Source organism: Chrysemys picta, chromosome 3 (assembly GCF_011386835.1).
Source record: "Chrysemys picta bellii isolate R12L10 chromosome 3, ASM1138683v2, whole genome shotgun sequence".
Lineage (NCBI taxonomy): Eukaryota > Metazoa > Chordata > Testudines > Emydidae > Chrysemys > Chrysemys picta.
In genome coordinates, this window is record NC_088793.1 from 167,782,746 (window position 1) to 167,794,189 (window position 11,444).

General features: G+C 42.5%; 1 protein-coding gene and 1 long non-coding RNA gene across 2 annotated transcripts in view; one reads left to right on the forward strand and one right to left on the reverse strand.

The window, feature by feature from the left end:
- Positions 1-11,105, reverse strand: part of LOC135982605 (centromere protein F-like) — an 83,326-nt gene extending 72,221 nt beyond the window's left edge. The window contains exons 1-2 of the mRNA XM_065589991.1: positions 10,898-11,105; positions 134-235 (exon numbers count right to left, since the gene is read on the reverse strand). Of these exons, the coding sequence (XP_065446063.1) occupies positions 134-235; positions 10,898-10,906 (111 nt within the window). The 5' untranslated portion in view covers positions 10,907-11,105. The remainder of the gene's footprint in view (positions 1-133; positions 236-10,897) is intronic.
- LOC135982510 (uncharacterized) lies at positions 1,952-6,358 on the forward strand. Its single transcript, XR_010599907.1, has 2 exons — positions 1,952-2,400; positions 3,837-6,358. It is a non-coding gene; the product is annotated as an uncharacterized LOC135982510 (long non-coding RNA).
- Positions 11,106-11,444: the final 339 nt, after the last annotated feature.

Consider the following 11,444-nt stretch of genomic DNA (forward strand, 5'->3'; position numbering starts at 1 on the left):
CTTGCATGCCTGAGGCACATATGCACCTAGAGTGGGATCTGCATGGACAAATACTCAAGGAACAACTTGTTCACTCTGGTAACAGCAGTCTGGAGGCAACTTTAAACTTGTGAAAAAATGGGTCTTGTCTTACCTTTTCCCGTTCTTTTCTTTTCTCTTCTAAGGAGCGACGATTAATTTCAACTTCTCTTTGCCATTTCTGTAGTCTTTCCATGTTTTGCTCCATCATTTCAGTCTATAAAAAGTTTAATCATAAATCACAGTGATGCAAGGGGAATATTTATTATTTGTACTACAATAGCAATCCCGCCCCCACAATCAGGATTGAAACCCCCTTTAGTAGGCACTGTTAAAAAAAAAAAAAAAAGACCACATACATACGAGGAAGTCATGGTCTCTGCCCCAAAACTGCTTACAGTCTTCCATGACCTAGTGAACACCCACACAGGTATCCCATCCCAAACTGATAACAGATTACACTTGGCTATAGTACAAGTGTGTGCTAAGTTTCAATAAATGAGCAGCAAAAACTAATAAAAAAAGTAGAAGTGTTTAGGCACAGGAAATAAATTCAATGCAACTTTCAATTTACAGTGAATCAGCACATTGATTCAACTGAAAAAAAATCAGTGAACTATTTTGAACAGCAAGAACAGAACAATTTTCATTGTTTAAAGTAGGTTAGACTGAAATTTTAAACTGAAAATCAATATGCTAAGAATTTCCTTTTTAGAGGAAATTCTCCTATTAGAAGTGTTTCAGTTTATCTGTCATTTTATTAAAATAATATATTGCTTGTAATTTTGGTGGTTTATAAAGAACTAGAGTACACTGAAACCCCATTTAATAAATTCCCAGTGTAATTTCTATTGTGAAAACAATCTGCTGATAAAAGTCTGAAAGTTGCCCAAAGCACACTACTATACATTTTCTCAGAACACAATACTACCGTCGCTCCTTTGCCTTTTACAGTGTCATTGTATTCCCAGCATGTTAGGGAGACTTACGACCAATTTACCAGAAAGCTGTCCTAGCAGAATAACTGTTTTTCTCTCTACAGAACACATTTTTATTTTCTGAAATCTTTTCTTTAAGACAAGTAACTATTTTTAAAGGTAATAAAAAAGTGAACTGCTGATAAGATTTAAATCATCTTCATGGTTGGATGCTTTTAAAGCAGAAGATGAACAATTTACTTGAATATAATTTTAAAAGGATGTGAAAAATGCTACTGGCATATGTGGAGATATATTTCATTTTAATTTATGCTTTATTGAAGTGAGGAACTATGCAGAAGAAAAAATGCTGCTTTTGCTTTATTTCTTAGTAGTTTAACACAGTACAGTACTGTATTTGCCTTTTGCGGGGGGGACGGGGACGGGGAGGGAGGAGAAGGGGGTGTCTCTGCTGCTGCCTAATTGTGTTCTTCCAGTTCCAAATGAGATTTGTATGGTTGACTGATCAGTTTGTAACTCTGGTGTTCGTAACTCTGAAGTTCTACTGTAAATTATGGAGCCACCATTAGCAAGCACATACATAGGTAAGCTTTGTTGGAGAACTGTGTAATGAATTGTGTTAGTCAAATATGTACTAAGTAATGTTAGAGAAATTATTATATATAATACTATAAGAAAATAGGAAGGAATTTTTGCTTTTTGTATGTATTTCTGCTGCTTTAGATCATCAGATTTTGCTGAAACAGTCTGTAAATCAGAAAACTGGTTTGTGTGTCTTATATATAAAGTTCTTGACCAAGCAGATAGCAGGGTAGAGAAGAGAGCTGTTAGCTTTCAGTAACTCAGGTACAATCCCTCATCCCCCACCCGTCCATTCAACCAGCTAACAAGTAAAAACTCAAGACCACAAAAACAGATGTGTAAAAAGAATAAAAATTGCTGTAATGTAAGTACAACTGCATGGAGCCAGTGAGTGTGACAGCAAGGAATAGATGCATGTAGGGACGCATAGCTCCCGAATCGCTAGCCCACAGGCGCGGCAAACTGCTCCCATGGCTACGAGGCAGGAGTGACCTTCAATCCAGCGTTTGTGTTTGGGAAACTTATTTGGCTGATTTGATTGTACCCTCGCAGCTGGTGTTCACGCGCTCAAGAGATGGGTTCGTTATCTTATGTGCATGTATACTGCCTGGCTTTTCTATGCGCAAGAATGTAACCACTAAGAAGAGTTGTAAACAAAGTAAGGAGAGAAATAAAAACCCCAGGAAAGTTTTCCTGGGAGGCTTTTTGCAAGAGGCTTGTGAAGCTCTCTGGCTACCAACAAACCTGGCGTTCTGTTTCCTTTCCTGTGTCGTCACCACAGCTGGTGACCCCGACGTGATACCCCTCTACTCACCGGCTGGATACGCCGAGCGCGCCCGCGGCTGTTTGCCGCCCCTTATTCGTGAGTATGGGGGGGAAACTTTCCAGTGCCCAGAAGGAGCACGCAAGAGAGTTACAAAAGATTATAAGGCAGCGATCATGTGTCGTTGTCTCGGTCGCTCATATTGAGGGCCTTCTAAGGGAAATAGATCGCCAGTGCCCCTGGTATCCGGACTGCGGGTCATTACAGCTTTTTGACTGGATACGAATTGGGATCACCTTGTATAGTGAACCCCGTGCCCCAGTTCAGCACCTGCTGCTCTGGCAGCGTTGTAAGGAGGCGCTGGAGGGGTTCGGCCCCGACGGCCTTAAGCCGGTTTCCCCTTTGCCCCCAGGTGATGGGCCACCCCCCTCCTGCCCGCAGCTGACCCCCCCTGCGCCGCCGCCCGTGGCGGCGCCCCCATGCCTACCGGTCGGGCAGGGGGGCGCTGTCGCCGCGGCGGTGCAGCCGGTGCGCAAGGCCGGTCTCTTGACCGACAAGGAATTAAGCTGTGGGTTCGAGGCGTTCCCCGTCTCTAAGCGAAATAATGGAAACGGGGGGCGAGTAGTGGACTGGGAGGCTCTCCCCTACTCGGTTCTGCACGAGCTCCGGGGGATCTTGAAAGGTGTGTCAAACGGTTATCACTTGCTCCCCCAAGATTGGAAAGACATATGTCGCATGGTGCTGTCTCCCGCGCAATACGTTGTGTGGGACAGCGAGTACCAGCGAGAGGCGCTTGCAGCAGCAGCAGCACAAGGTGGGGGGGCTTATCTTGCTGAGCAGTTATATGGCACAGGGCAGTTTTCGGGCATCCCCGAGCAGGCGGTGGGCACGCCCCAGGTAGCTTTTCCCATCATTGGCCAGTGTGTTCGTCGCGCGTTTCGCAGGGTCCCCGCTGCGAGCGAGTCCTCTAAGTCCTTCGACCCTGGCGGAGTTGCTGCAGGCGTGTACTGATGTAGGCACTCAAACCCATCAAATGGCCCTGCTGGCAGCTGCCCTGCACAAGGGGCAGAAGCCTCAGGGGAACTGCTTTAACTGCCACCATCCATATTGATGATTAGGTGTACGGCCCTCCCCCTCCGTTGGCTCACTAATGAGCCCGTATGGGTTGCGCAATGGCGGCTTTTCCCCAGAATATGTGCAGTGTATATTGTAGCAGAGGTAAAGGAAATGCAAACCTACCAATATAGGTTGTGTTGTCTTGTTCAGATCACTGTGTGTTTGAAAGCAGGAGTTAGAAGTAAAAGGCAATCAAAAGACTGGGAAAGTTAATTGTGTCCCTTTTAAGTAAAAATCTTTAAGCTGTAGATAGCTTTGGATTTGGAAGTGAGCCAGAAAGCATTTGTATTAATGCAAGTTTCTAACTAATAAGGTTGAAGCCACTGAAATCTAGGCTGCCTATGAACAAATACAAGGAAACATTTTAAGCAATGACTGACTGCCCAGAAGGGGTAGACCTCTGTTCTTTTGTTTTTCAGATCATCAGAGAAAACGGATGCCAGCTGAACAGCATTCAATGTACCGTGCATTTACTGGCACAATAGGGATTATTTTTGTGTTTTATGGCAAAAATTGTTGTTAAAAATTTGCATACCAACAGTCTTTGGAAGCAAGGACATGGAAGGTTAACCCACTCCCCATATTGCCCATGGGATCCTTCTGGCTACCTCCGATTTCTAGCCAGAGGGCTGGGGAGGGAGGAAAGCAATTAGACACCTGAGGTTGTACCGAGTGCACTCCTCAAAAGTGGGTGTGCTTGTCCCGGTTTGTTGCTCCAAAGCTCTGTAATAAAGTTATTTTACTGCAAGAGTGAAGGTTTCCTTTGTAGGTTAAAAGAAGCCGAGAAAGGGAGAAGAGGAAAAAGCACAGAATGAGTTAACTGAGAGGAAAATACAGCTTGCAGGCTCATCCAAGGCCACAGCCAAAACTTGGCTGACCCCCAAGACAAGGGGGGGGCTTAAATGTGCCCGAGCAACTATGAGATCTGCAAAACACTGCCAGGCATTAATGAAATGTGTTAGGTTTCTTTTCTCACAGGTAGAGAAGTGCTACCCAAAGACCCTAGCACCCCTGCCATTCATTAAAACCAGGAGACTGAGTCTATGTAAAGTCCATCAACGAAAGACTGCTTTGGCTCCATGCTGGAAAGGCTCTTTCCAAGTCCTGTTAACCACCAACACCGCTGTGAAGTGCCAAGGACTGACTGCCTGGACCCATGCTTTTCACTGCAAAAAGACCCCTCCACCTCGGGAGGACCTTTTGACTGATGATAAGCCTATTTCTCCTTCTAGTTCTGCTGTGCTGTCTGGACAGCAGGAAAAAGGAAAAAAAGACAAGGTGAAGTGCTAGTAACCTCTCCCTTGTCCACTGACAGACCTACTGTTGCTCTGAATTTTTCCAGAAAAAGCAAAACCATTACAGGGTGATGTGCTAGTAACCTCTCCCCTGTATGATGCTAAACCACACTGTTTCAGGAAAAGAGAAGAAGGAACACTTGCTTCCTTGAAACCACAAAGTCCAGGAATTCCTGACTACAAGAGACATTAAGAACTGACCCTGGTGAAGAAACAAAAAATTATAACCTGGAAAAAAAGAAACTTGTGGGACCCATGCTTGGGAACGTGGTATTGATTAGATTTTAAGGTTTATTCTACAGGCTGCGCCCTGTGTTTTGGATAAGTCCTTCAGTATGTATTGTCTTCCCTAATTGGATTTTAAATGATAAGTACCAAAGGCACCTTGTTGCCATTGCCCCTGCCATCTCCTCTATTACACTATTACCCCTGTAACACATCCAAATACAGACAATGACCCAGAAGTTGCTGACAGAGATGGTATTGAATATCACTGAGGCTGGGAAGGCATTGCAGTGGGATCTAGCATGTTCAGGCTTGGCCCACTGCCCTTACAGACACATCAGGAGTACCATCTGATCTGTGGCCATGGAGACATACTTAGAGACTTTCTGGGTAAAAGTGCAAACGTTCTCAATGCTCCTTCCAAGCATATGGACCGGTAAAGGGGGTGTGGCCTCCCACATACCGAATCCTGCCGGGTCCATGGGGAGGATGCATGTGGGATTGAGTAATTCACCAAAACATCTGGGAAATTAGACTACCTGGTATGCCCAGTTAATTTTAGTCAGTGCTCCTGGGATTACACCTGACAGGACACTTACTTTTTCAAGTTAATGACAGCTGTGTGTATGTTAATGACACCACATTACAAGACATTTGAGTCCACCTGGCACAGGTATTGAATCAATCTGATTTCTGCCTGGCCGTTGCCCCGAAAATGCAAGGTCTGTTAAGTACCTGCCTTGTTCCTGTCTGCAAACCACCCAGCAACATCTAGGGTGTGAGACAGTGAAAGAAATGTGTTGTTTTAAGCTTACTGATAATAGTAATCGCATGCAATAGCAAATTGATATGCTAAAATGTTATGCTTAAGCCATCCGCCAAGACGTTTTTCCTCCTTGGTGGGATTATATCTAGTCATAGCCACCCTTAGAGTAGATGAAGACCCTTTTATAGTATGGGGTCTTAGTTTTGATGTTTGATGTTTTACTTTGCTGCTTTGTTTAATGTATACCCAATCTAGTGGCATTGTGTATGCTACCCTGCGAGAGTGTTTTGTTTAAACACCGCATCTATAAAATAAAACAGGGGGGGATGTAGGGACGCATAGCTCCCGAATCGCTAGCCCACAGGCGCGGCAAACTGCTCCCATGGCTACGAGGCAGGAGTGACCTTCAATCCAGCGTTTGTGTTTGGGAAACTTATTTGGCTGATTTGATTGTACCCTCGCAGCTGGTGTTCACGCGCTCAAGAGATGGGTTCGTTATCTTATGTGCATGTATACTGCCTGGCTTTTCTATGCGCAAGAATGTAACCACTAAGAAGAGTTGTAAACAAAGTAAGGAGAGAAATAAAAACCCCAGGAAAGTTTTCCTGGGAGGCTTTTTGCAAGAGGCTTGTGAAGCTCTCTGGCTACCAACAAACCTGGCGTTCTGTTTCCTTTCCTGTGTCGTCACCACAGATGCATTGGGAACTACACAGATATAAGTAAGCTTTAGCAGAATAAACAAAAAAATTATTAATTTGGGTTATTGTGTTTTATGCAGGAAAATCTTTTAATTAGGGGGTTAGAGTGGAATATATACGGATAAAGACACAGATGAGGTAGCTTGCTATACTGAGTCTGTGCAAAGTTACAGAACAGAGGACTAGAAAAATAGATGATTGACATAATAGTGGAGAAGATACAGAGGAAAAATAGCCAAGCATAGCAGAGACCCTGTCCCCAAGAAAGAAAACTTGAGTGTTTCCTTTTCTTGCCTTATCTTTTTTTGAATGTTTATGTAATTCATAGGTGATAGTAGCATTGTCTGAAAACATATATAATAAAGGCTAAAATAAATTGTTTCAGCCTAAATTGAAGTGGATTTGGTTCTTACCCCACAGGTTGACATTAGCATTTAAAGTGGAACTAAAAATCCCTGTTTCACAGTATAATAAATTAATCTACTTTCCAAGTTTAGCAGAGTTACACTTTAGATGACATTAATTTTCTGCGTAAAATAGTTTCTTACTTTGCCAAAGAAAACAATTTTTTAAAAATCAAAATATTAATAAAATTCACCACTTATTCTCTCACCTTATTCTTGGCTTTGAATATTCCAGTGACACACCACCCCAAACTCTTCATATATTCCATATTTAATCATATAATTTGTAATTCAATCAGATTTTAAACTCATTTAAAGAAGCTAGACTGTAATAAGAAAAGCTCTTAACAGTCACACCTAGAGGTTATGGTGACAGAGCTATGCCAGTAACTCAGGTGATTTATAAGTAGCATCATTGTGACATCAGAAGTAGTAACCAATCTTTCCTCTGCAATTTGCTCAGTAACTCAGGTGATTCATAAATAGCATCATTGTGACATCAGAAGTAGCAACCAATCAATCTTTCCTCTGCAATTTGCTATCAGTCACTGAAGTGGAGAGGGCCTATTCACAGGTCAAAAGTTCTCATGGTTAAATTACTTGAACATCTGTATACAAACATGGTAATAACACTGGATTGGCTCAATGTCCCTGGCCTCAACCTACTCCCAGCCAAGACCTTCTCTCGATGGGCTCCTCACAGAGGTAGCAAAGAACAGCCATTACCGTACCTCTCCAGAGGGAAATTCTTAACCCCCATTCATGTGATGGTATAATCTTCAGCATCCTGTAGATAGGATGTAGGAAGCAGCAGAATTTTCTAACATTCTTAAGTAGGCAGCAGAATCTGCATGCATCCATTAAAACCCTGATAGCAAAGGGTAGGTGACAACCATCCCATCTACAGAAGACACATGTGGAGGTCCCTTTCTCCACGGCAACATAACTTCTTTCATCTAAGTGTGTATGGAGGGGCACAAAGGGGATGGGAAAAGAGTTAAGTAAAGATAAATATGAAGAATCATGGATTCCATGACTTGCATGAGCTACAATGTTCTACCAAATGCACAGGAAAATTGTGGAGCTGCAGCAATTGGCAAAGGCCAAAACATTCAGCTGGACTTCCCCATGTTCTCAGGAATTCCTGTAGCCCCTCAGAGTTTCTCCACTAATCTCAACTCAGAGTGCCTGCAAAGTTCAGAAGCTCCACAAGAACCTGCAGTCCTCCTGGTAACAACAGAACCTGAGGAATACAGACTGGTTAATCCCTATCGTACTTCTAAGCACTACAATGTTCCCTGTTACTTAGCTCCCCCAGTGTTCTCTGCATAACACCGGGGACTCTCTGCCAGCTTTCTTTCTTTGCATGGAAAAGATTTCAAAATGTCTTAAAAAAATAATCAAGAAAATCCCCAGGCAGAAACCAAACCAAACAAATCATTAAAATCAGTGAGTAAAGTTGACAGTACATGTAAGTGTTTTTTTAAATTCATAATAATGCTGCAGTTATTAAAAACAAACAAAATCAAGTATTAGAAACCAAGGTAATTCTGAGTTAAGATCAAAATAAAAGACAGCCTAACATTTAAAAGTAGGCAAGTCCCTCTGCCCCTAAAGCAGGGGTGGGCAAATTTTTTGGCCCGAGGGCCACATCAGGGTTCAAAACTGTATGGAGGGCTGGGTAGGGAAGACTGTGCCTCCCCAAACAGCCTAGCTGCTTTACATATTTCCACAACAGAAATATATCAGCGATGATGCCTAAGCTCTGGTAGAATAAATGCTGAATGAAGCAGGAGAATCCATATTAAGCACTTATTAAACAGGCCCTCACACAGTCACATATGCACCTAACTGGATGAAGATCTAAAAGATTTCATCCTTTGCAAATTAACATGCCAAAGCACGTCTGACATTCAACATAGAGAGCATAGCAGCAGCCTTAGAAGCGGGTGGTTCAGAGAAAAATATAGGCAGATGAATCTGCTAGTTCAGATGGAAGTCTGTGACAACTGTCAGTAGGAACACAGGATGTGTCCTAAAGACGCTTTGTCCGGACATAAGATAGCATAAGTTGGGCATTGAGTAGGGAGTTGGCCTAGATGACCACCTGAGGTCCCTTCCAACCCTGATATTCTATGATTATATGACCCAGGGCCTGAAGCTAGTCTCATTGCTTTACCCATTAAGTACATCTGGAGCAGGGCTTCTCTAGATTTGCAGGTCATGCAAGTGAAGGACTTGCAAATAGCACATTTTCCAGGGATATTCCCCCAGACAAAATAAATATTTTAAATGCCAAACTTTAAAGGGTATAGTGCCCTTGTTTGGGCAAGATGTAAATCCAGGGGACTTAGAAGAACCCATCCTGGCACCAGAAAGAAATAGCTATTCTGGTTAAAAATCCAAAATGCCAATGGGCAACAACTAACCAGCCCTATCTATACTATGCACAAATTTGAAAAGAGCCAGTTATTTTGTTAGCACTGCTGACTGCCCATGTTCTTCTCGAAGCCAGGAGGCATGAGAAGAACTGAGTGGTGGCTGGCCTGCTCCACCCTTTTATGCCCTCGGTGCAGGACATGAGGCCGCTCAAGGTGCATGAGACTCTGAACCTGGGTGAGTGGGGTACATTGCACACCATCAGCAAACTGTGCATATGGATAACCACTCAAAGGGGAAGAAGTCACAAAGGGATAGCAGTGGTCTGTTCACTAAACCGATAATACACTGCCTTTTACAAATTGTCCAGAGCCAGTACAAAAAGCCCTTGATCAAAACACCAGTTCAGTATGGAGATCTAATCTTGCAAACTCTTATGTGAAGGACTTGAAAACAACACATTTTCCAGGAAGAAAGATTAGAGGCTAGAGTCACTGATGAGGCAGAGTTGAGGTTGTTTGAGAGCCTTAATGATACATTTCCAAATTTTTAAATGTTGGGTTGCGATTTACGTTTAACTTAAAAATACAGGAAATTCAAAGTTAATACTTGTTAGTTTTAATTACTACCAATTTATTGTAAGGCACTCTCATTCTTAACTCGAATTTACCCAAGTATTTAGCCTGCGATAGTTTAGAATCCAAGTAACTTTCCCCTGAATTTATGGTAGTTTAGGCTGAAAATGTTAAACTATGTGACAGTGTCCCTTTAAGGTCACAATTGGCCACCAGATGTCATTCTTGCTCTATGTAATATTATTGGTAGGGACTACGGTCCATTTTGGTCAATTTTACCATCATAGGATTTTAAAAACCATAAATTTCATGATTTCAGCTATTTAAATCTGAAAGGTCATGGTGTTGTAATTGTAGGGGTCCTGATCCAAAAAGGTGTTGTGTGTGTGTGTGTGTGTGGGGGGGGGGGTGTCACAATATTATTGTGGGAGGGGGCGTTTGCGGTGCTGTTACCCTTACCACTGTACTGCTGCTGGTGGCGGCGCCGCCTTCAAGCTGGGAGGCCGGAGAGTGGTAGCTGCTACCTGGGAGCCCAGCTCTGAAAGCAGAGCTACTGTCAGTAGCAGCACAGAAGTAAGGATGACATGGTATGGTATTGTCACCCTTACTTCTGCGCTGTTGCAGGTGGGGCACTGCCTTCAGAACTGGGTGCCTGGCCAACAGGCACTGCTTTCTGGCTGCCCAGCTCTGAAGGTAGCACAGAAGTAAGGACCCTCAATTTGAGAAACACTGGTCTCCCCCATGAATCTGTATAGAATAGGGTAAAAGTACACAAATGACCAGATTTCATGGTCCGTGATGCGTTTTTTATGGCTGTGAATTTGGTAGGGCCCTACTGGAGATGATGTTCCAGATCTTCAGTGAATCATGCCCAAAGGCATGAGGCCGCAAGAAGCTAAGTACCTGCTAAGAAGTGCTTGGACCCTTGCAGAAAATGGCAAGCTAATTAAGAACTTAAGGTTGTCCAACATAATGCATACTTTCAATTCATTATCCTCAGGATGTTCTAAGAAACATTATTCAAGTATCTTGAATCTTTTAAATATGACTGAATGTTTGACACACACTACCGCTAACAATCATTATAACAGCAGCCAGAAGAGGCCTGGTGCAACATGGTACAGTACCGGGGCAGTACCTTGATCATGTTGTGCTGTCATTCTATTCAATTCATCTCTAATTTTGTGCAAAACAGAATCTTTTTTCTGTGAATTCCAATTTTGTTTTCTCCAGCTGGAGTTGAATTTCGTGAAGTTTGTTCATATGGAATTTCTTTTCTTTTTCTTGATCTCGTAGCAGATGTTCCAGTTCTTGAACTCTAAAGTTTAATTCTTAATTTAAAAGAAAAAGGATTAATATGATGCCTTCTACTTAAAAAGGTATTTACTGTATTAATACTTTAAAGCAGCCTACACACTCTAATTAGACATATTCTATGCACTTGATAAGATGCAAATAAAAAAATAACTACTTAAAAACTGCTTATCAGGTTAAATATGTAGCAATATAAAAATTGTAAAAATCTATTATCAAACTAGGAAAATTGAAAGGCCTTTAAAAGTCTAGTTGGCACAATTTAGGTTTATTTTTTGAGCTTGGATAGTGACTGTAGATCAGTTTCACTTTGTTTTTTACTAGCTTCGTTTTCTGATTCTTATGCATTGGCACAACATCGCAGTGTTTAG